The sequence below is a fragment of the Coregonus lavaretus genome (assembly GCF_964263955.1).
Source record: "Coregonus lavaretus genome assembly, contig: HAP1_SCAFFOLD_751, whole genome shotgun sequence".
Lineage (NCBI taxonomy): Eukaryota > Metazoa > Chordata > Actinopteri > Salmoniformes > Salmonidae > Coregonus > Coregonus lavaretus.
In genome coordinates this window covers 166371-192109 of record NW_028160142.1, presented here as the reverse complement: position 1 = coordinate 192109, position 25739 = coordinate 166371, and the positions used below count along the sequence as shown (strand labels likewise).

General features: G+C 47.2%; 2 protein-coding genes across 2 annotated transcripts in view; both read right to left on the bottom strand.

Moving 5' to 3' along the window:
- Positions 1–25739, bottom strand: part of LOC311122092 (uncharacterized protein) — a 183933-nt gene that overhangs the window by 58919 nt on the left and 99275 nt on the right. The window lies entirely within an intron of this gene.
- LOC311122088 (T-cell surface antigen CD2-like) overlaps positions 21730–25739 on the bottom strand; it is a gene marked incomplete at its 3' end in the record, with an annotated part of 37837 nt that continues 33827 nt past the window's right edge. Inside the window, exons 4-6 of the mRNA XM_084196503.1 lie at positions 23834–23884; positions 23142–23222; positions 21730–21800 (exon numbers count right to left, since the gene is read on the bottom strand). Coding sequence (XP_084052629.1) covers positions 21730–21800; positions 23142–23222; positions 23834–23884 — 203 coding nt within the window. The remainder of the gene's footprint in view (positions 21801–23141; positions 23223–23833; positions 23885–25739) is intronic.

The following is a 25739-nucleotide window of genomic DNA, read 5'->3' as shown; positions in this document are numbered from 1 at the left end:
ATTTTCCAAAAGTATACATGTTCACGTGAAAAAAGAGTTTAAGGACAAAGAGGTGACGAATCTTGATTTTACTTGTAAAGATTTCAGGACAAAACATCATATCGGGAAATATTTATGTTCCAAATGAGGAGGATCCAGACTTTTTCCTTCAACTTAACAAAATAATACTGGATTTCTGTGATTTTTCTCTGGTACTAGGGGGGGATTACAATCAGGTCCCTGATTTTTTAGATACATCCAAAACTGGTCTAACCAGGACCTCAAAAACTCAAGAAGCAATTAAAACACTGTGCAAAGATGCTGGTCTTTATGATATATGGAGATTGATCAATCCAACCGCTCGTATTTACACAATCTTTTCAAATAGGCACACTGTTTATTCACGCATGGAGGTTTGTTTCCTCCCTGCGTGGAGGTTATGTTATTTACGTTACCTACGAGTAAAGTACGTTTTCGATTAGCTCTGTGTCCTGCGCCTGACTTCGTCCTACTGCATCACACTGACACCCTGACAGAAACACGCACCAAAATATGGAGTCAGCAGGTACATTAATTTCGTCCGGATCAATGGAGGAACGTGTCCAACAGCAGGCGACTATGATCCAGACTCTCGGCACCGCAATGGAGCGCGTGTTGAACACTATGGAGCGATGGGAGAGAGGTAGTGGTCCTACACCTCCTCCAACTACACAACCACCCACACCGCTGTCCACCCCTTCGTCACCTGGGTCCAGTGCGATTCGGCTCTCGCTCCCGAGGGCATACGATGGTACAGCTGCCGGGTGCCAGGGTTTTCTGCACCAGGTAGAGCTCTACCTGGCTACCATCCACCCGGCTCCCTTGGGATACGAGAGCGTGTCCGCCCTCATCTCCTGTCTGTCTGGAAGAGCGCTCGAGTGGGCCAACGCCGAGTGGGGAGGAATAGACGCAGCGTCAGTACGCTATGAGGATTTCACCCGCCGCTTTTGGGCGGTATTCGATCAACCACCGGAGGGGAGAGCGGCGGGGGAACGTCTATTCCACCTCAGACAGGGGAGGAGGAGCGCATAGGATTTTGCACTGGACTTCAGGACTCTGGCTGCCAGCGCAGGATGGAATGAGAGGGCCCTGATCGACCACTACCGATGCAGCCTCCGGGAGGACGTTCGTCGGGAACTGGCCTGCAGGGACACCACCCTTAACCTGGACCAACTGGTGGACATGTCGATAAGGCTGGATAACCTGTTGGCATCCTGCGGTCGTCCGGATCAGGGGCCGTCCATTCCATCCCCCAGCACCTCCGACCCTACTCCTATGGAGCTCAAAGGTGCTGCACTTAGGGAGACCGGAAGGAGGGCCATCTCCTGCACCAACTGTGGCCGCGGAGGACACACTGCTGGTCGGTGCTGGGGAGGGTCTTTCAGGAGTCGAGGCGGTAGGCAGAGCACTGGTGGACCGTCTCAGGTGAGTAGGCACCCGACTCACCCAGAACTCCCTGTTGCGCATATTTTTTATTTTTTATTTTTTATTTCACCTTTATTTAACCAGGTAAGCCAGTTGAGAACAGGTTCTCATTTACAACTGCGACCTGGCCAAGATAAAGCAAAGTAGTGCAATAAAAACAACACAGAGTTACATATGGGGTAAAAAAAAACATAAAGTCAGAAATACAACAGAAAATATATATACAGTGTGTGCAAATGTAGCAAGTTATGGAGGTAAGGCAATAAATAGGCTATAGTGCAGAATAATTACAATAGTATTAACACTGGAATGCTAGATGTGCAAGAGATGATGTGCAAATAGAGATACTGGGGTGCAAAAGAGCAAAATAAATAACAATATAGGGATGAGGTAGTTGGGTGGGCTAATTTCAGATGGGCTGTGTACAGGTGCAGTGATCGGTAAGGTGCTCTGACAACTGATGCTTAAAGTTATTGAGGGAGATAAGAGTCTCCAGCTTCAGAGATTTTTGCAATTCGTTCCAGTCATTGGCAGCAGAGAACTGGAAGGAATGGCGGCCAAAGGAGGTGTTGGCTTTGGGAATGACCAGTGAGATATACCTGCTGGAGCGCAGACTACGGGTGGGTGCTGCTATGGTGACCAATGAGCTAAGATAAGGCGGGGATTTGCCTAGCAGTGATTTATAGATGGCCTGGAGCCAGTGGGTTTGACGACGAACATGTAGTGAGGACCAGCCAACAAGAGCGTACAGGTCACAGTGGTGGGTAGTGTATGGGGCTTTGGAGACAAAACGGATGGCACTGTGATAGACTACATCCAATTTGCTGAGTAGAGTGTTGGAGGCTATTTTGTAAATGACATCGCCGAAGTCAAGGATCGGTAGGATAGTCAGTTTTACGAGGGCATGTTTGGCAGCATGAGTGAAGGAGGCTTTGTTGCGAAATAGGAAGCCGATTCTAGATTTAACTTTGGATTGGAGATTCTTTATGTGAGTCTGGAAGTTGAGTTTACAGTCTAACCAGACACCTAGATATTTGTAGTTGTCCACATACTCTAGGTCAGACCCGTCGAGAGTGGTGATTCTAGTCGGGTGGGCGGGTGCTAGCAGCGTTCGATTGAAAAGCATGCATTTAGTTTTACTAGTGTTTAAGAGCAGTTGAAGGCTACTGAAGGATTGTTGTATGGCATTGAAGCTCGTTTGGAGGTTTGTTAACACAGTGTCCAATGAAGGGCCAGATGTATACAAAATGGTGTCGTCTGCGTAGAGGTGGATCTGAGAGTCACCAGCAGCAAGAGCGACATCATTGATATACACGGAGAAAAGTGTCGGCCCAAGAATTGAACCCTGTGGCACCCCCATAGAGACTGCCATAGGTCCAGACAACAGGCCCTCCGATTTGACACACTGAACTCTATCTGAGAAGTAGTTGGTGAACCAGGCGAGGCAGTCATTTGAGAAACCAAGGCTATTTAGTCTGCCAATAAGAATGCGGTGGTTGACAGAGTCGAAAGCCTTGGCCAGGTCGATGAAGACGGCTGCACAGTACTGTCTATTATCAATCGTGGTTATAATATCGTTTAGGACCTTGAGCGTGGCTGAAGTGCACCCGTGACCAGCTCGGAAACCGGATTGCATAGCGGAGAAGGTACGGTGGTATTCGAAATGGTCGATGATCTGTTTGTTAACTTGGCTTTCGAATACTTTCGAAAGGCAGGGCAGGATGGATATAGGTCTGTAGCAGTTTGGATCTAGAGTGTCACCCCCTTTGAAGAGGGGGATGACCGCGGCAGCTTTCCAATCTCTGGGGATCTCAGACGTTATGAAAGAGAGGTTAAACAGACTAGTAATAGGGGTTGCGACAATTTCGGCGGCTAGTTTTAGAAAGAAAGGGTCCAGATTGTCTAGCCCAGCTGATTTGTAGGGGTCCAGATTTTGCAGCGCTTTCAAAACATCAGCTGTCTGAATTTGTGTGAAGGAGAAGCGGGGGGGCATGGGCAAGTTGCAGCAGAGGGTGCAGAGTTGGTGGCCGGGTTAGTGGTAGCCAGATGGAAAGCATGGCCAGCTGTAGCAAAATGCTTGTTGAAATTCTCAATTATTGTAGATTTATCGGTGGTGATAGTGTTTCCTAGCCTCAGTGCAGTGGGCAGCTGGGAGGAAGTGCTCTTATTCTCCATGGACTTTACAGTGTCCCAAAACCTTTTGGAGTTAGTGCTACAGGATGCAAATTTCTGTTTGAAAAAGTTAGCCTTTGCTTTCCTGACTCCTTGTGTATATTGGTTCCTAACTTCCCTGAAAAGTTGCATATCGCGGGGGCTATTTGATGCTAATGCTGTACGCCACAGGATGTTTTTGTGCTGGTCAAGGGCAGTCAAGTCTGAGGAGAACCAGGGGCTATATCGGTTCTTAGTTCTGTATTTTTTGAATGGGGCATGTTTATTTAAGATTGAGAGGAAATTACTTTTAAGGAACAACCAGGCATCCTCTACTGACGGAATGAGATCTATATCCATCCAGGATACCTGGGCCAGGTCAATTAGGAAGGCCTCCTCGCTAAAGTGTTTTAGGGAGCGTTTGACAGTGATGAGGGGTGGTCGTTTGACCGCGGACCCGTTACGGATGCAGGCAATAAGGCAGTGATCGCTGAGATCCTGGTTGAAGACAGCTGAGGTGTATTTAGAGGGTATGTTAGTCAGGATGATATCTATGAGGGTACCCATGTTTAAGGATTTAGGGTTGTACCTGGTAGGTTCGTTGATAATTTGCGTGAGGTTGAGGGCATCTAGCTTGGATTGTAGGATGGCTGGGGTATTAAGCATATCCCAATTTAGGTCACCAAGCAGTACAAACTCAGAGGATAAATGGGGGGCAATCAATTCACATATGGTGTCCAGGGCACAGCTGGGGGCTGAGGGGGGTCTGTAGCAAGCGGCAACAGTGAGAGACTTATTTCTGGAAAGGTGGATTTTTAGAAGTAGAAGCTCAAACTGTTTGGGCACAGACCTGGATAGTATGATAGAGCTCTGCAGGCTATCTCTACAGTAGATTGCAACTCCACCCCCTTTGGCAGTTCTATCTAGACAGAAAATGTTATAGTTGGGGATGGAAATTTCAGAATTTTTGGTGGCCTTCCTGAGCCAGGATTCAGACACTGCTAGAACATCAGGGTTGGCAGAGTGTGCTAACGCAGTGAATAACTCAAACTTAGGAAGTAGACTTCTGATATTTATGTGCAAGAAACCAAGACTTTTGCGATTACAGAAGTCATCAAATGATAGCTCCTGGGGAGTAGGAGTGATACTGGGGGCTACAGGGCCTGGGTTAGCCTCTACATCACCAGAGGAACAGAGGAGGACTAGAATAAGGATACGGCTAAAGGCTTTAAGAACTGGTCTTCTAGTGCGTTGGGTACATAGAATAAAGGGGGCAGATTTCCGGGTGTTATAGAAAAGATTCAGGGCATTATGTACAGACAAGGATATGGAAGGATATGAGTAAAGTGGAGGTAAACCTAAGCGTTGGGTAACAATGAAAGAGATAGTATCTCTAGAGGCATCAATTGAGTCGGTCTCTGAGTGTATGGGGGGAGGAACAAAGGAGCTAACTAAGGCATGTTTAGCTAGGCTGGGGGGTCTACAGTGATATAGTACAATTAGAAATAACCGAAACAACAATAAACTAACCATGTTTGGGCTGAGGCTAAACATAAACAGGATGTAGTACCGTAAAAAGGAACAGTCCAGCAGATATCAGCTGTATAGCTGAGTTATCATAAGGTCCGGTGGTGAAGCGCTAGTAAGTAAGAGGCCACGGCTAGCGTGTGCTACGTCCGTTTTGTTGTAGCCAGCTGGTAGCGATGAATCCGGAGTTAAAGGTCCAGTGATTCAGTGATTCCGGCGGAAAAACTGATATGTTCTGGGTCGATAACGCGCTGTGCAGACTGGCCGAATATCCGGTGATCAATGTCCAGTGATTAAAAATTAATCCCGCGGAAAAAAATCCAATATTCTGGGTGAAACACCGCTAGCTGTGGCTAATAGCAAGTAGCTAGTTCAGTAGCTAGTTCAGTTTAGTGAGTAAGAGGCCACGGATAACGTGTGCTAACGGGCCAGGGCTAGCAGATGGATGGAATCTTCGTGGTTAACGTCGTAACCACATCAGACGATTTCGTCGGCAGACCAGTCGTGTAGGATCGGCGGGGCTCCGTGTCAACACTAGGTGGTCCCGTCCGGTTGATAGAGAGGTAGATAGCCGGGAGATGGGCCTAGCTCGGGATGATTAGCCAGACCACAGCGTCCGTTTTGTTGTAGCCAGCTGGTAGCGATGAATCCGGAGTTAAAGGTCCAGTGAATCAGTGATTCCGGCGGAAAAACTGATATGTTCTGGGTCGATAACGCGCTGTGCAGACTGGCCGAATATCCGGTGATCAATGTCCAGTGATTAAAATTAATCCCGCGGAAAAAAATCCAATGATCTGGGAGAAACACCGCTAGCTGTGGCTAATAGCAAGTAGCTAGTTAGCTGGCTAGCTAGTTTCAACTGGAGATTCTAGATTCTAGATAAAAGGTAAGTCAATAATAGAATCCGTTCCACATTGAGTGAGGCGGGTTGCAGGAAAGTATATTTTGTAGAAGGATGAAAAGTCTGATAGGGAAATATGTACGAAAAATACAAAAAAACAGGGTATTTACAGGCTATTTACAGACACACGACAGAAACAGGACTGCACTACTTCGCCATCTTGGAGTGTGTATTGGTATTGTATTTCCAGAGTTTTCCCCTCATTCCCAGCATAAGGCACTCATAGATTCAGGCGCAGCTGGGAACTTTATTGATCGTCAGTTTTCCCGTAGTTTAGGGATTCCTATTGTTCCTGTTGATGTGCCCTTCCCTGTACATGCCTTAGATAGTCGCCCTTTAGGGTCAGGCCTGATTAGGGAGGTCACAGCTCCACTCTGGATGAAAACACAGGAGGGTCATGAGGAGAAAATTAGTCTCTATCTGATTGATTCTCCTGCGTTTCCAGACGTGTTGGGGCTTCCCTGGTTAACTTCTCATGACCCCACAATTTCATGGCAACAGAGGGCTCTCAAGGGATGGTTAAGTCAGTGCTCGTGGAGGTGTGTAGGTGTTTCCATAGGGGCAACGACGGTGGAAAGTCCAAACCAGGTCTCCACCATGCACATTCCTCCCGAATATGCCGATTTGTCTCTCGCCTTCTGTAAAAAGAAGGCGACTCAAATACCACCCCATCGACAGGGGGATTGTGCGATAAATCTCCAGGTAGGCGCTGCACTTCCCCGGAGTCACGTGTATCCCCTGTCACAGGAAGAGACGGAGGCTATGGAGGCATATGTCTCCGAATCTCTGGGGCAGGGATACATTCGGCCATCCACTTCACCTGTCTCCTCAAGTTAATTTTTTGTGAAGAAGAAGGATGGAGGTTTACCCCCGTGCATTGACTACCGAGGTCTCAATCAGATCACTATCAAGTACAGTTATCCACTACCGCTCATTGCTAGTATGACGGAGTCATTGCACAGGGCGCACTTCTTCACAAAATTGGATCTCAGGAGCGCGTACAACCTGGTGCGTATCCGGGAGGGAGATGAGTGGAAGACAGCATTCAGTACCACCTCTTGGCACTATGAGTACCTCGTCATGCCATACGGGTTGATGAATGCTCCATCAGTCTTCCAATCCTTTGTTGATGAGATCTTCAGGGACCTGCACGGACAGGGTGTAGTGGTGTATATTGATGACAATCTCATATACTCCGCTACACGGACCGAGCATGTGTCCCTGGTGCGTCAAGTGCTTGGTCGACTGTTGGAGCATGACCTGTATGTGAAGGCGGAGAAATGTCTGTTCTTCCAAGAGTCCATCTCCTTCCTAGGGCACCGCCTGTCCGCATCAGGGGTGGAGATGGAGATTGACCGCATTTCGGCCGTGCGTAATTGGCCGACTCCAACCACGGTGAAGGAGGTGCAGAGATTTTTGGGTTTTGCCAACTACTACCAGAGGTTTATCCAGGGCTTTGGTCAGGTAGCGGCTCCCATTACCTCCTTGCTGAAGGGGGGACCGGTGTGACTGCAGTGGTCAGCTGAGGCGGACAGGGCTTTTGGTCATCTGAAGGACCTGTTTACCTCGGCTCCAGTGCTGGCTCATCCGGATCCCTCCTTAGCATTCCAGGTTGAGGTGGACGTGTCCGAGGCTGGGATAGGAGCTGTACTGTCTCAGCGCTCGGGTACACCACCAAAGCTCCGCCCCTGTGCTTTCTTTTCTAAGAAGCTCAGTCCGGCAGAGCGCAACTATGATGTGGGGGACCGGGAGCTGTTAGCTGTGGTTAAGGCTCTGAAAGTGTGGAGGCATTGGCTTGAGGGGGCTAAACACCCTTTCCTCATTTTGACTGACAATCGCAATCTGGGGTACATCCGGGCGGCGAGGAGATTGAACACTCGCCAGGCAAGGTGGGCCATGTTCTTCACTCGTTTTGTGTTTACTCTTACTTACAGACCAGGTTCCTAGAACGCTAAGGCAGACGCCCTGTCCCGACTGTATGACACAGAGGAGAGGTCCATTGAGCCCACTCCCATACTTCCGACGTCGTGTCTGGTGGCACCGGTGGTGTGGGAGATTGACGCGGACATCGAGCGGGCGTTACGTACCGAGCCCACTCCCCCCCAGTGTCCAGGGGGTCGTATGTACGTGCCGCTCGAGGTTTGCGATCGATTGATCTATTGGGCTCACACGTCACCCTCCTCTGGTCATCCTGGCATTGGTCGGACAGTGCACTGTCTTAGTGGGAAGTACTGGTGGCCCACTTTAGCCAAGGACATGAGGGTTTATGTTTCCTCCTGCTCGGTGTGCGCCCAGTGTAAGGCACCTAGACACCTGCCCAGAGGGAAATTACAACCCCTACCCATTCCACAACGGCCGAGGTCCCATCTATTTTGTTACCGACCTTCCCCCCTCACAAGGGAACACCACGATCCTGGTCGTTGTGGATCGGTTTTCTAAGTCCTGCCGTCTCATTCCTATGCCAGGTCTCCCTACGGCCCTACAAACTGCTGAGGCCCTGTTTACACACGTCTTCCGGCACTACGGGGTGCCTGAGGATATTGTATCGAATCGGGGTCCCCAGTTCAACTCAAGGGTCTGGAGGGCGTTCATGGAACGTCTGGGGGTCTCGATCAGCCTGACCTCAGGTTTTCACCCCGAGAGTAATGGGCAGGTGGAGAGAGTTAACCAGGATCTGGATAGGTTTCTGCGGTCCTATTGCCAGGACCGGCCGGGGGAGTGGTCGGGTTTTATCCCCTGGGCAGAGATGGCCCAAAACTCACTCCGCCACTCATCCACTAACCTTTCTCCCTTTCAGTGTGTGTTAGGTTATCCGCCGGTCCTGGCACCTTGGCATCAGAGCCAGATCGAGGCTCCTGCGGTGGATGAGTGGTTTCGGCGCTCGGAAGAGACCTGGAACGCTGCCCATGTACGTCTGCAGCGGGCCATCAGGCGACAAAAGGCAAGCGCCGACCGCCACCGCAGTGATGCCCCGCTGGAAGCTGGGTCGGCGGTTTGTGGGGCCATTTAAAGTCCTGAGGAGATTGAACGAGGTTTGTTATAGATTACAGCTTCCTCTGAATTACCGTATTAACCCCTCGTTCCACGTGGCTCTCCTCAGGCCGGTGGTAGCTGGTCCACTCCAGGAGTCTGAGGTACGTGAGGTTCCTCCGCCCCCACTGGACATCGAGGGGGCACCGGCGTACTCGGTCCGTTCCATCCTGGATTCGAGGCGTCGGGTGGGGGGCCTGCAGTATCTCGTGGAGTGGGAGGGGTACGGTCCGGAGGAACGGTGCTGGGTCCCTAGGAGGAACATCCTCGATCCCTCCATGTTGAGGGATTTCCACCGTCGTCATCCGACTCGCCCTGCGCCGCGTCGTCCTGGCCGTCCCCGAGGCCGGTGTCGGCGCACGGTTGGAGCCGCGCGTCAAGGGTGTGGGGTGGGTACTGTCACGGATTCAGCCGAGGCTGCTCCTCCTCCTTGCTCGGGCAGGTTTCGGCGTTCGTCGTCACCGGAGTACTAGCTGCTACCGATCTATGTTTCTGTGTTCTACTTGTCTTGTCTTTAGTGTTCACACCTGGTTACCATTAAGTATTGATTACTTCCCTATTTAACCCTCTGGCTCCCACTGTATGTTGTGCGTGTTTGTTCATGTTTGGTTGTCGTCTGGTGAGCGGGTTTGTTTCCTCCCTGCGTGGAGGTTATGTTATTTACGTTACCTACGAGTAAAGTATGTTTTCGATTAGCTCTGTGTCCTGCGCCTGACTTCGTCCTACCGCATCACACTGACACAAATAGGCTCTCTCTTTCTTGAGAACTCAACTAGGCCAATTTGGGTGGACATGGAAGAGGAACTTAATGCCCCATTTGGAGCATCAGATTATTTGAGGCAACAAAAGTTGGGACTGCAGAATCCAATAATGTCCCATACTAAAAATATATGGAGCCAGATTCATAAGAGAGAGAGATCTTCACCTTTCTTGACTAGCTCTGCTTCATTATGGAACAACCCTAAATTGAAAATCAGGGGACACATGGTTTTCTGGAAAGATTGGTATAGAAAGGGGATAAAGAACATTGTTTGTCTGTATCAAGAAAACACTTTTACCTCATCTGAAGATGTCACGGTTTCGGCCAAGGCTGCTCCTCCTCCTGGTTCGGGCAGGCTTCGGCGGTCGTCGTCCCCGGAGTACTAGCTGCCACCGATCTATGTTTCATGTTCGTTTGGTTTTGTCTTGATGTTGTACACCTGTGTCTAGTTAGTCCTCGTTAGTGTCCTATTTAGTTCTCGTTGTGTGTGTCTGTGTTTGTGTGTGATTGCTCTTCTGTTTTGGTGTTTGAGCTACGTACTTCCCTCCAGTGTTTGGAGAGGTTTTCGCACATGTTAGTGCGCCGTTTGTTTGACGCCTGTGTGCGCCGTTATTTCGCCTCCGGGCTTATTGTGCTCATTTACTACGTGAATATTTCACTAAAGTATTTTGGACTGAGCTTCTGCGTCCTGCGCTTGATTCCTGCACCACACCCACCTTCAGCACCCCTTGACAGAATCACACACCAATTGAATGGAATCAGCAGGATCAACAGTCACGCCTGAGTCGCTCGAGGAGCATGTCCGCGGCCAGGATGACCAGATACGACAACTGGGGACCGCTCTACAGGACGTCATCAACACCCTGCACTGATGGGAGGCCAGAGGGGTACCCACACCTCCACCTACCCTGCCAACCCCATCGGCCGGTCCACCAGTCCCAGGTCCGGAACCCAGGGGGATTCGGCTCTCGCTCCCGAGGGCGTATGACGGAACAGCTGCCGGGTGTCAGGGGTTCCTCCTGCAGGTGGAGCTCTACCTGGCCACTGTACACCCGGTGCCCTCGGGACACGAGAGCGTTTCCGCCCTCATCTCCTGTCTCACGGGCGAGGCGTTGGAATGGGCCAACGCCGAGTGGAGGAAGATGGACGCCACCACCATCTCCTACGCCGAGTTCTCCCGTCGCTTCAAGGCCGTGTTCGACCATCCACCTGAGGGCAAAGCGGCGGGGGAGCGTCTAGTCCACCTGAGACAGGGGAGGAGGAGCGCACAGGCGTTTGCGCTGGAGTTCCGGACTCTAGCGGCGGACGCAGGGTGGAATGAATGGGCCCTCATCGACAATTTTCGATGTAGCCTACGGGAGGACGTTCAACGTGAGTTGGCCTGCAGGGATACCAATCTCACCTTCGACCAGTTGGTCGATATGTCCATCCGTCTGGACACCCTGCTGGCCACCCGTGGACGTCCCGAGGGGGGTCCGTCCATTCCGCCCTCCGGCACCTCCGAGCCAAGCCCTATGGAGCTCGGGGGTGCCAGCGCTAGAGAAAGGAATAGGAGGAGCCCGAGGGGGCCTGTCTCCTGCACCAAGTGCGGTCGTGGAGGGCACACTGCGGCCAGGTGCTGGGGAGGGTTCTCCGGGGGAGAAGACAACAGGCCACACACTGGGGAGCCCTCCCAGGTGAGTAGACGCCCCACTTACCCAGAGCTCTCTGTTGCGCACTTTTGTATACCTGTTTGTTTTCCACAGGTTGCACCTCATTCCCAGCATAAGGCACTAGTAGATTCAGGCGCAGCTGGGAATTTTGTTGATCGGAAGTTTTGTTTAGATTTAGGGATCCCTCTCCTACCTGTTGACAAACCTTTTCCCGTTCATGCCTTAGATAGCCGCCCGTTGGGGTCGGGGTTGATTAGGGAGATCACAGCACCACTTAGGATGTGTGCGCAGGGGGGTCATGAAGAGACTATACAGCTGTATCTGATCGACTCTCCTGCGTACCCAGTGGTGCTGGGAATTCCCTGGTTAAGCACCCATAACCCTGCTATTTCGTGGCAACAGAGGGCTCTCGATGGGTGGTCTGCTCAGTGCGAGGGGCGATGTCTGGATGTTTCCGTGGGGGCCACTTCGGTGGAAAGTCCAAACCAAGTGCCCGCACTGCACATTCCGCCTGAATATGGGGATTTAGCTCTCGTGTTTAGTAAAACTAGGGCGACGCAGTTGCCTCCTCATAGACAGGGGGATTGCGCGATTGATCTCCAGGCAGGAGCAGCGCTCCCACGGAGCCACGTGTATCCGTTGTCTCAAGAGGAGAGAAAAGCTATGGAGACTTACATAGCCGAATCTTTGAGACAGGGATACATTCGGCCCTCCACTTCTCCCGCCTCCTCAAGCTTCTTTTTTGTGAAGAAAAAAGATGGAGGGTTGCGCCCGTGCATTGATTACCGTGGTCTCAATCAGATTACTGTGAAATACAGTTATCCACTCCCTCTGATTGCGACCATGACGGAGTCATTGCATGGAGCGCGGTTTTTCACAAAACTTGATCTCAGGAGCGCGTATAACTTGGTGCGCATTAGGGAGGGCGACAAATGGAAAACAGCGTTTAGTACCACGTCAGGTCATTTCGAGTATCTCGTCATGCCATATGGGTTGATGAATGCTCCATCAGTCTTCCAATCCTTCGTAGATTACATTTTCCGGGATATGCAGGGGCAAGGGGTGGTCGTGTACATTGATGACATTCTGGTGTACTCGTCTACCCGAGCCGAGCATATAACCCTGGTGCGTCGTGTATTGAGGAGGCTGTTGGAGCACGACCTATATGTCAAGGCAGAGAAATGTCTGTTTTTCCAGGAGTCGGTCTCCTTTTTGGGTTATCGGTTGTCCGCGTCAGGGGTGAGAATGGAGGTGGATCGTGTGTCCGCTGTGCGTAATTGGCAAACCCCAACTACTGTCAAAGAGGTGCAGCAGTTCTTGGGCTTTGCGAATTACTACGGGAGGTTTATCCGGGGTTTTGGACAGGTGGCAGCTCCCATCACGTCCCTTCTGAAAGGCGGTCCGGTGCGCCTGCAGTGGTCAGCTGATGCGGACAGGGCCTTTAGGAGACTGAAGGACCTGTTTACATCGGCTCCGGTGCTGGCGCATCCGGATCCCGCATTACCCTTTCAGGTTGAGGTGGACGCGTCTGAGGCTGGTATAGGGGCCGTTCTCTCTCAACGGTCCGGCTCGCCACCTAAACTCCGCCCCTGTGCTTTTTACTCAAAAAAGCTCAGCCCGGCGGAGCGTAATTATGACGTCGGCTGTAGTTCAGGCCCTTAAGGTGTGGAGGCATTGGCTTGGGGGGCTCAACACCCTTTCCTCATTTTGACTGACCATCGGAACCTGGAGTACATCCGGGCAGCGAGGAGACTGAACCCTCGCCAGGCTCGATGGAGTATGTTTCTCACCAGGTTCGTATTTAAAATCACGTACATCCCTGGGTCCCAGAATGGTAAGGCAGATGCGCTGTCCCGGCGGTATGACACGGAGGATAGGTCCGTTGAGCCTACTCCCATACTACCGGAGTCTTGTCTTGTGGCACCGGTGGTGTGGGAGGTCGATGCCGAAATCGAGCGAGCGTTGCGTACCGACCCCAGCCCTCCACAGTGTCCTCAGGGTCGGAAGTACGTTCCGCTCGAGATTCGGGATCGACTCATTTACTGGGCTCACACGTCACCCTCCTCTGGACATCCGGGTATTGGCCGGACAGTGCATTGTCTTAACACTAAATACTGGTGGCCCACGTTAGCCAGGGATGTGAGGGTTTATGTCTCCTCCTGCTCGGTGTGCGCCCAGTGTAAGGCACCCAGACACCTGGCCAGGGGTAAGTTACAACCCCTGCCCGTTCCACAACGACCATGGTCCCACCTCTCGGTGGATTTTGTGACAGACCTTCCCCTCTCTCAGGGGAATACCACCATCCTGGTCGTTGTGGACCGGTTCTCTAAGGCCTGTCGTCTTCTCCCTATGTCGGGTCTGCCTACTGCCCTACAAACCGCAGAGGCCCTATTTACCCACGTCTTCCGGCATTACGGGGTACCCGAGGATATAGTGTCTGATCGAGGCCCCCAGTTTACCTCCCGAGTATGGAGAGCGTTCATGGAGCGTTTGGGGGTCTCGGTTAGCCTTACCTCAGGGTACCACCCGGAGAGTAACGGGCAGGTAGAACGTGTCAACCAGGATGTGAGTAGGTTTCTGAGGTCGTATTGCCAGGACCGGCCTGAGGAGTGGGCTCGGTACATTCCCTGGGCCGAGATGGCCCAGAACTCTCTCCGCCACTCCTCTACCAACCTAACCCCCTTCCAATGTGTGTTAGGTTACCAGCCGGTTCTGGCACCTTGGCAGCAGAGCCAGATCGAGGCCCCTGCGGTGGATGATTGGATGAGGCGCTCGGAGGAGACGTGGAACGCTGCCCACGTCCACCTGCAGCGGGCCATCCGTCGTCACAAGGCGAGCGCCGATCTCCACCGCAGTGAGGGGCCGGTGTACGCACCCGGAGATCGAGTCTGGCTCTCTACCAGAAACCTACCCCTCCGCCTGCCCTGCCGGAAGCTGGGTCAGCGGTTTGTGGGGCCTTTTAAAGTCCTGAGAAGATTGAACGAGGTGTGTTATAGGTTACATCTACCTGTTGAATATAAGAATATTAACCCCTCGTTCCATGTGTCTCTTCTCAGGCCGGTGGTAGCTGGTCCACTCCAGGAAGGTGAGATAGGAGAGACTCCTCCGCCCCCACTGGACATCGAGGGGGCTCCGGCGTACACCGTTCGGTCCATCTTGGACTCAAGACGCCGGATGGGGGGTCTACAGTATCTCGTGGAGTGGGAGGGGTACGGCCCGGAGGAGCGGTGCTGGGTGCCGCGGAGGGACATCCTAGACCCATCTCTCCTGTCGGAGTTCCACCGGGACCATCCCGCGCGCCCTGCTCCGCGTCCTCCTGGTCGTCCCCGAGGCCGGGGTCGGCGCATGGCTGGAGCCGCGCGTCAAGGGGGGGGTACTGTCACGGTTTCGGCCGAGGCTGCTCCTCCTCCTGGTTCGGGCAGGCTTCGGCGGTCGTCGTCCCCGGAGTACTAGCTGCCACTGATCTATGTTTCATGTTCGTTTGGTTTTGTCTTGATGTTGTACACCTGTGTCTAGTTAGTCCTCGTTAGTGTCCTATTTAGTTCTCGTTGTGTGTGTCTGTGTTTGTGTGTGATTGCTCTTCTGTTTTGGTGTTTGAGCTACGTACTTCCCTCCAGTGTTTGGAGAGGTTTTCGCACATGTTAGTGCGCCGTTTGTTTGACGCCTGTGTGCGCCGTTATTTCGCCTCCGGGCTTATTGTGCTCATTTACTACGTGAATATTTCACTAAAGTCTTTTGGACTGAGCTTCTGCGTCCTGCGCTTGATTCCTGCACCACACCCACCTTCAGCACCCCTTGACAGAAGAACTAAGGTCCAAGAATAATTTACAGAAACAAGACTTTTGGAGGTATCTCCAGCTTAGAGATTGTATGTTTAAGGTAGGACAAAACAACAACAAATTCCCAGTACATTCCGATATAAGTGTTAATATAGAAATCCTATACATATTACCACATACCTCAGGGCTTATATATAGCCACCTTATAGGTGCATTTAATGGAACTTGTAAGGGCCTAAAGGCCATATGGGAAAAATACTTGGAGGTAACATTTGGAGAGGAGGAATGGAATATAATAGTACAACAGATGCTCCTCCCTATGAGAGATGCCCGGTCCAAGCTGATTCAATTTAAAGTGTTCAATTGGAGGTTGAACAGAATAGGTTTGATAGAATCCAACCTATGCTGGAGATGTCAGTCAAGTACAGATGACATGATCCATATGTTCTGTAACTGTCCAAGCTTGCATACCTTTTGGCAGAAGGTAGTGGAAAATATTGGGGATATTCTGGGTACCACAATACTTGCAAATCCTGCTTTGTTATTACTGAATGTCACTAAGGATATTGATAGACTGAGAAGCTCATGTTTAAACTGGCTAAAAGCCAAAAGAGTCATAATGAGACACTGGAGGGAGAAGGACACTCCCTCATATAAGGAATTTTATGTAGCCTTGGCAGAAACAGCTTCATACGAAAGATTGATTTATAAAATGAATGGTAAACTCGATACGTTTTCTGACATCTGCGGACATTTTCATGTCTGTCAAATTATTGTTTAATGCCAAATGTAATTCAATTGCATTGTTGTTATATTATATAAGGAAACAATAAAAACTATAATTACAAAAAATAAAAATAAACACGTCCTCTTCTAGGCCGATTCTTAACATCGCCAGTTGCTTTAAACTTTTTAATTATTGCCCTGATAGTGGAAATAGGCATTTTCAACTGTTGAGATATTTTCTTATAGCCATTTCGGATTTGTGCAGCTCAACAACCTTTTCTCGCACATCATTACTGTATTCTTGGGTCTTTCCTATAGTGATGGATGACTATGGGAACTTGGCCTGTGTGTCACCTCATATTTATACCCCAGTGAAACAGGAAGTCATGGCTTACCACTTAAGTGTTCCTTCACACTTAGTGAACTTAAAAACGTAAAATATGAATGGGAATATACTTCAGTTCTATTTTACTCATAAGAATTTCTAGGGGTGCCAATAATTGTGGCAGACATGTTTCGGAGAAAAATATTTATTTCACATTAATTTTTTTGAATCATTTTACTTCAATTAAAGGTTCGATTTTTGTGAATATTTTGAATGAAATTCCAAGAGGATAAACAGCAAAGACATATTTTTCACAGCCCGTTTTGCTCATATTTACCAAGGGTGCCAATATTAGTGGAGGGCACTGTACATGGTCGACACATTCTGAGACAGAGGGGCGCTGTTTCGCTCGCTCGGATGCTTTATCTGAGATTGATGGGTCTTTCTGTCAGCGTGAGTTTAGGTCAAATAAATGATCAATATTTGAATATTTTATTTGGATGGTGTTATGATGAGTTTCTCTGACATCAAGTAATTCAGTATACAAGAAGATACTTACATGGAGAGTTGATTCAAAGTATTTAATATTGCGGTACCGGGTTCACATAGCAAACGGCACGTGGTTGGCCCATTGCTAACTGAACTCACTGAACAAAGGAAATCTCTTAGCTTATATACTTGTTTGCAAGCTAATTCTATCCAACAGTTGCCAACCATTATTGAGTGTCACTCCTCACCAGAATAGGATTACCCTATATGGTATCGTGTTGCACCCTAGTCAGGATATTCCATCACGCACTCCTTCTAAGATTAGCACCAATGGCCCCCCAGCTATCTTGGCCCGCATACCTCCTGGCACCGACCAGTGACAGAAATAAATACATGGAATGTCCTCATTCTCCAAATCCTTATGCAGCTCACAATATCAAACATGAACTAATCCTGTATAAAAGACGTAATATCAGATGGGCAAAGAAGTAAGGTAGGGTGGGCCAGCCCCCCTAAGGCCCGCCCATAACGCCGGCCCTGCCATGATCATGCAGACCCTTCTTTCTCATCAAAACCCACATAGACGTCGTTTAAAACCATTCTGACTTTCCATGTTGAAAATCAATGTGAAGAGCGTGTTTAGGATATTGTCCATCCATAATGTCGTTACAAGTTGTTGTTTTTCAGTGATATGAATCCCACTCGGCGGCTGCGCTAAGAACTTGAAGTTGCAACGCACATAGCGTTCATAAAGTACATTACCTTACATATATATACCTATTGTTCATGATAATCAAATATTATGATGTGATGTTGTTACCTCGGATAAACATTTAGCACACAATAGCAAACAAGTAGCCTAACAAATATTTGGTAGGCCAAACGGTGCGTTCGGCCCCGCCAGTCGTTTCAAATTACCTCTGGAGACAACCGTTCGCGCCAGACAAAGCCAGAAGCACAATCTGATGAGCGTTAGTTTGGGCATATAGTTAGTTTGTTTAGATAATAAATAAAAGTAAGTTCAAATGAGATATGCTAAAACACTGTGTGGTTCATCTAGCCTACATCTGATCTTTATTTCCAGAGGCTGTGAACATGAAAGTAAAACGTGGTTTAGTTCCTCCCTATGTATGACCTCTTGTTGGAAAATAAAATAACGTTCCATTTGACTTGTAAATCATGTTTAATATCTGCAATACAATCACACTGTATACCAACACATTGCATTATGTTTATATGCTATATTAATAATAATATAATAATAAATAAATAACATGCCATTTAGCAGATGCTTTTATCTAAAGCCACTTACAGTCATGTGTGCATACATTTTTATGTATGGGTGGTCCCGGGGATCGAACCCACTACCCTGGCGTTACAAGCGCCATGCTCCACCAATTCAGCTACAGAGGACCACATTAACTTTAATTTAAAAAAATTCTAACCACTTCTGGAATATTCCTTGATATAGTCGTGCCCATACCGGGTCTTTGGCACCTCCCTGTGTGTATAATTGGCTGCAATGCACATAATTACATATAGAATTAAGAATTGATAGAATCTCTACTATAATGTAACAAAAGTTGACAATACTGTAATATTCAAACGTAAATGAATAACTATAGTTCATTTACTTGTCCTCCTGTCCACTGAGTGTGAGGGATTTTGATTCACCAGCCTAGCCATTCACCTGTAGGCCTATTTGGCATGCACACAAAAACATTCACACAATAAATATTTTCCTTAAGACATAATACATTTTCTCATCTTATTGTATGGATCAACATTTCATTATAATGCACATTATTCAAAGTTGAAAAATTATAGTAGCCTAGGCTAAACATGACAGCACATCACATACAGGATAACAATATGATACTTAATAGGCTAACCCAAAAGAGATACTAGGAGATATTAGTTTACTGAAGAGAAACAAACCTTCCCTTTACAGAATCTAAATATTTGTCAAACAAACTATAAACACTACATTACCAAAAGTATGTGGACACCTGCTCGTCAAACATCTCACTCCTAAATCATGGGCATTAATATGGAGCTGGTCCACCCTTTGCTGCTATAACAGTCTCCACTTCTGGGAAGGCTTTCACTAGATGTTGGAACATTGCTGCGGGGACTTACTTCCATTCAGCCACAAGAGCATTAGTCAGGTGGGGCACTGATGTTGGGTGATTAGGCCTGGCTTGCAGTCGGCGTTCCAATTCATCCCAAAGGTGTTCGATGGGGTTCAGGTCAGGGCTCTGTGCAGGCTAGTCAAGTTCTTCCACACCGATCTCGACAAACCATTTCTGTATGGACCTCGCTTTGTGCACGGGGGCATTGTCATGCTGAAACAGGAAAGGTCCTTCCCCAAACGGTTGCCACATACAGTGGGGAGAACAAGTATTTGATACACTGACGATTTTGCAGGTTTTCCTACTTACAAAGCATGTAGAGGTCTGTAATATTTATCATAGGTACACTTCAACTGTGAGAGACGGAATCTAAAACAAAAATCCAGAAAATCACATTCTATGATTTTAAGTAATTAATTTGCATTTTATTGCATGACATAAGTATTTGATCACCTACCAACCAATAAGAATTCCGGCTCTCACAGACCTGTTAGTTTTTCTTTAAGAAACCCTCCTGTTCTCCACTCATTACCTGTATTAACTGCACCTGTTTGAACTCGTTACCTGTATAAAAGACACCTGTCCACACACTCAATCAAACAGACTCTAACCTCTCCACAATGGCCAAGACCAGAGAGCTGTGTAAGGACATCAGGGATAAAATTGTAGACCTGCACAAGGCTGGGATGGGCTACAGGACAATAGGCAAGCAGCTTGGTGAGAAGGCAACAACTGTTTGCGCAATTATTAGAAAATGGAAGAAGTTCAAGATGACGGTCAATCACCCTCGGTCTGGGGCTCCATGCAAGATCTCACCTCGTGGGGCATCAATGATCATGAGGAAGGTGAGGGATCAGCCCAGAACTACACGGCAGGACCTGGTCAATGACCTGAAGAGAGCTCGGACCACAGTCTCAAAGAAAACCATTAGTAACACACTACACCCTAACACTAAAAATCCTGCAGCGCACGCAAGGTCCCTCTGCTCAAGCCATGCATGTCCAGGCCCGTCTGAAGTTTGCCAATGACCATCTGGATGATCCAGAGGAGGAATGGGAGAAGGTCATGTGGTCTGATGAGACAAAAATAGAGCTTTTTGGTCTAAACTCCACTCGCCGTGTTTGGAGGAAGAAGAAGGATGAGAAGAACCCCAAGAACACCATCCCAACCGTGAAGCATGGAGGTGGAAACATCATTCTTTGGGGATGCTTTTCTGCAAAGGGGACAGGACGACTGCACCGTATTGAGGGGAGGATGGATGGGGCCATGCCGCGAGATCTTGGCCAACAACCTCCTTCCCTCAGTAAGAGCATTGAAGATGGGTCGTGGCTCGGTCTTCCAGCATGACAACGACCCGAAACACACAGCCAGGGCAACTAAGGAGTGGCTCCATAAGAAGCATCTCAAGGTCCTGGAGTGGCCTAGCCAGTCTCCAGACCTGAACCCAATAGAAAATCTTAGGAGGGATCTGAAAGTCCGTATTGCCCAGCAACAGCCCCGAAACCTGAAGGATCTGGAGAAGGTATGGAGGAGTGGGCCAAAATCCCTGCTGCAGTGTGTGCAAACCTGGTCAAGACCTACAGGAAACGTATGATCTCTGTAATTGCAAACAAAGGTTTCTGTACCAAATATTAAGCTCTGCTTTTCTGATGTATCAAATACTTATGTCATGCAATAAAATGCAAATTAATTACGTAAAAATCATACAATGTGATTTTCTGGATTTTTGTTTTAGATTCCGTCTCTCACAGATGAAGTGTACCTATGATAAAAATTACAGACCTCTACATGCTTTGTAAGTAGGAAAACCTGCAAAATCGGCAGTGTATCAAATACTTGTTCTCCCCACTGTAGTTGGAAGCACAGAATGTCATTGTATGCTGTAGTGTTAAGATATCCCTTCACTGGAACTAAGGGGCCTAGCCCAAACCATGAAAAACAACCCTAGACCATTATTCCTCCTCCACCAAAATAATGACCAGCTCTGTATACCAGAGGGACATTTGAAGGAATTTGATGAAGACAACCACTGTGTTTGTCAAATTAAAACATTAAGGTATTAAAACAAATACACATGCACCATTGTTGTTAGTAATACAACATCTCAGTACTGCAGAGGACTCTCTTTTAGTAATAAAACATTTAAAACAGAAAGTGGAATGGGTTGGCATAAAGCGCTCTGGGGAAAATACCTGAAAAGGTATCATACAACCACAAAGTGATTGATACTATGGCTTCAAACAACAAAAACAACCTGCACAAATTGATGGAGATATGTAAAGACGAGGTATGAATTGTGAGAAAGGGTAAGAATCTCTTGTTTTTGTCAATCATCAAATGTTCTGAGATACAAATATTGCCCTCAAATTTCTGAAGTACTGTAAGTTCATAAAGCACACGGCTCATCACATTATACAGTGAGCTCCAAAATTGTTGGGACAGTCACACGTTTTTTGGTTGTTTTGGCTTTGTACTCCAGCACTTTGGATTTTTAAATGACACAATGACTATGAGGTTAAAGTGCAGACTGACTGTCAGCTTTAATTTGAGGGTATTCTCATTCATATCGGGTTAAAGCTGACAGTCTACACTTTATCCTTATAGTCATTATCTAATTTCAAATCCAAAGTGCTGGAGTACAGAGCCAAAATAACAAAAGATGTCTCTGTGCCAATACTTTGTAGCTCACTGTACTTCATCTGATTGAATGCAAGTTACTATGTGCAATATTTGCCTGTTGTTTCCTTCATTATATATTTCATTAAAAACATCTCCAACCGTTCAAACATGTTTCTCTCTTCTTGGTCGTTTGTCTCAATGTAACAGATTTGGAGGCATGTACTGAGAGCCTTCAAACCCCATTTTTGTGGTCCTCACTTCCCCACCTGGAAGGAAGCAATAGAGATCAGAGCTCATGACACAAAACATTACTAATGACTAGGGCCAGGAGTTTTCCCTGGTCAGATCACATGGTCTGGAAAAACTCTTGGTCTTATGTTATAAATGCAATAACAGGTGTTCTTCCTTTCCTTTAAAGCCAGACTCAGTCCCAAATAAAATATCACATTTCTTTTTTTGATTAATATATCTCGAAATGGATAGATGAAAGCTTAAGTTGCCATTTGGGTCATTTCAAAGTGATAAATACGTTTTTATGAGTTATAAATACAGCAGTTTTGTTTACAAATTGCAGGTCAGATTTCTGTCAGGTAGCCTAGACTCTAGAGTATGTTATGACATCATGCCTGGGTTTGTTTTGCTGACGCAACGAAACAAAACATACAAAGTAAACAAAATGACAAAACTGACACAGAGTCTGGCTTTAAGAATGCCAACACCAATCTCACGTGTTCAATGTTTGACTTTCATGGCATCCAAATTAAAAGAAAAATCCCACATGTTGATCACACACATAATAACAATGTAATAACAATGTGAGCACTTCCAAATGCTTTCTTAATAAATATTGTGGTTACTGTCTTTCTCAGACTCAGACTTAACATCCTAAAACACTGGATTCTTTACAGTCTGTCTTTCTACTCCATCAACGGTGTGGTTTCTGGCAAGAAAACACACAACAGAAGAGTTGGACTTAATCATACATACACATGCAGGTAAGCACGCACGCGCACACACATCCCTGGTCTCCCTTCACACCCTCACAAGCTACAACAATCAAACAGTACAGGGATTTCCTAGTTTGTCTATTCTGGACCACAAACTGGCTCTAACAATCCTCAAGGTAAACAACATAGTAGATGGCAAAATTCCAGGTGAATGCCACTGTGCCTTACCCTTTGACTCATCTTTAGGACTGTTGGATCCGCTAGGTTCATCTGCTAATGAGAACAGAAGGATACACTTTTTCTAATGAGATCATTTCTAGTAACCCTCTAGATCACGTGTCAAACTCATTCCACAGAGTGCCGAGTGTCTGCGGGTTTTCACTCCTACCTTGTACTTGATTGATGAATTAAGGTCACTAATTAGTACAGAACTCCTGGTTGTCTAGGTCTTAATAAAAAAATAAAAATAAAAAACTCAGACACTAAGCCCTTCATGGAATGAGTTTGACACCCCTGTTCTAGATGAACCCTCTATCCTTATAATACACAGTATAATGTTACAGGAATCAAATCATCCAGGACAAATATGGTTGGAGTTCACTGTAACTGCCAGAGCACTCTGTTACCGGTTAAACTATCTGCTTTAAGTTTCATACACACCTCCCTTCCCCTGCCCCTTTCCAGCTTTGTCTGCGTCATCTTCCCCTGTTTTGGGGTTGGCCGTTTGTGGAACCTTAACCCCTGCAGAATCACACGTAGAAGGAAAACATTAACTACAGCCTCTCTCCTACTGCATCAAACACTGCTTAAAGCTACGATATGTCACTTTTTGGGCGACCCAGCCAAATTCACATAGAAATGTGAGTTATAGATCTTTCATTCCCGTTTTAAGCAAGTCTAAGAAGTGGTAAATCTGTTCTATTTCTATGCTTCCCATTTTGGTTTTGTACACCAGCTTCAAACAACTGAATATACAATATTTTTGGTTATGGAAAAATATATTTCACAGCGGTTTAGATGGTACAGTGATTCTCTACACAATGACTGCTTGTTTTTTCACATAATCTGAAATTAGGCAAACTATTACAATTTTATCAACCAGGAAACTTAGTGATTTCTGTATATTACATCTTTAAAGAAGTTACTTCTCCTTTATACAGTCTGAAATTAACTGGATGACTTGCCTGGGGCTTGCTGGACTACATCACTGCCTTTAGTTGAGGAGAAGAGAGAAAAGTTTACCTTAACATTCTCATACACAGACCATATTAGTATTTGTTGTGTTCACTTCTGGATGACAATGAAAAGGATGGTAAGTGGCAGAATTCCAGGTGAATGCCACTGTGTCTTACCCTCAGGCTTTGACTCATCTTTAGGACTGTTGGATCCGCTGGCTTCAGCTGCTAAGGAGAACAGAAGGGCAAACTTTCTCTAATCTGATCATTTGAAAGAAACACTCCTGTACTTATAATACACAGTAGATTATATTTAACCTTTAAGAATCAGTCAGTTACAGCAGTGTTTTCCCTAGGATCTTTTCAGCAGTGGTAGACGGGGGGCATTGCTACTAGTGTTAGCGCAATAACATGCTACAGTACATGACCAAAAGCATGTAGACACCTGCTCGTCAAACATTTCATTCCAAAATCATGGGCATTAATATGGACCAATTAGGGACTTCTCCTTAGATGGGGGGTTGGTTCTGTGGCTGTTGGACGTCCTGAGCTAGAGGTCACAGCGGGTCAAAGTAGGTCCCCACGTGTCGGACATACGCACCACCAACACAGGCTCTCCTCAGGGATGTGTTTGGTCCCCACTCCTGTACACCTTGTACACTAACAGCTGTACCTGTTCCCATCCTGACAGACACCTCATTAAGTTCACTGATGACACTGCCTTGATCAGCCTGATGACAAGGAACACCATGGCCCAGTCCTAAATGACTTTGTAGAGGGGTGTGACGGATCACACTTGGTCCTCAATACCAACAAGACCAAAGAGATGTGCATAGACTTCAGGAAGCGTACAACACCTACCTATGCAACATCTATCAGAGGTCAGAACATATAGATTGTAGAGGAATACAAATATATGTGTGTCCTCTTGGACAATAAGCTTCAGTGGAGTAAATGTACAGACCTGATCTACAAAAAGAGTCAACAGAGACTGTACTTTCTCAAAAAGCTGGGATCTTTTAATGTTGACTGTACTATACTGACTGTTTTACAAATCTTTCATTGAGATTATTTTCACTTTTTGTATTGTTTGTTGGTTAGGCAATGCTAAACAGACAGGGCTGGATGAGATCTTTAAGGTCAGGGCCCTCCGCCAGGCTCACAAAATCATTTTAGACCCAAGCCACCCCCTGTACCCGGACTTTGAACTACTCCCCTCTGGGTGCAGGTATAGGGCACCCCTCGACAGGAAAAACAGAACTAGACATTAATTTGTGCCGGGTGTGATATCCCTCCTAAATAGCTTGGGCTAATGTTCCTATTGACCCAGTAAGGCCAGCAGGCTAATGTTCCTATCGACCTAGTAAGGCCAGCAGGCTAATGTTCCTATTGACCCAGTAAGGCCAGCAGGTTAATGTTCCTATCCACCCAGTAAGGCCAGCAGGTTAATGTTCCTATCGACCCAGTATGGCCAGCAGGCTAATGTTCCTATCGACCCAGTAAGACCAGCAGGCTAATGTTCCCATCGACCCAGTAAGGCCAGCAGGCTAATGTTCCTATCGACCCAGTAAGGCCAGCAGGCTAGTCTCTTTTTATTGGTATGTAACTGTTATGACAGTTGTATTGTCAATTTGTTTTGTATTGAAACACCACTTTAAATGTGTACATGACACTGCAACAAAACTTCCCCATGGGGACAATAAAGTCAGTAAAAGTAAATCTACCCTTTAACTTTGACTCATCTTTAGGACTGTTGGATCTGCTGGCTGGAACACACAACTTGTGTTACCTTCTGGTTGACATAGCAACTTCCTACTAAAAGTCATCAACAACAGAATTCAAATAAAATAGCAATCTATGTTATCGGGATATTCTGAGATATGCAGATAAGCATCTATGCTACTTCTGCTTTATGACGTCTTAAATTAGCTGGATGACTTGCCTGTGGTTTGGTTGTTTCCATCACCGGCATTAGCTGAAGAGAGAATAGATCAGTTTAGCATTCTCAAACATCTTTGTTGTGACAATATTGAATGATGATGGGAGAAGTCTGAAGATGTAACTTTTTGATTTGTAACAGGGA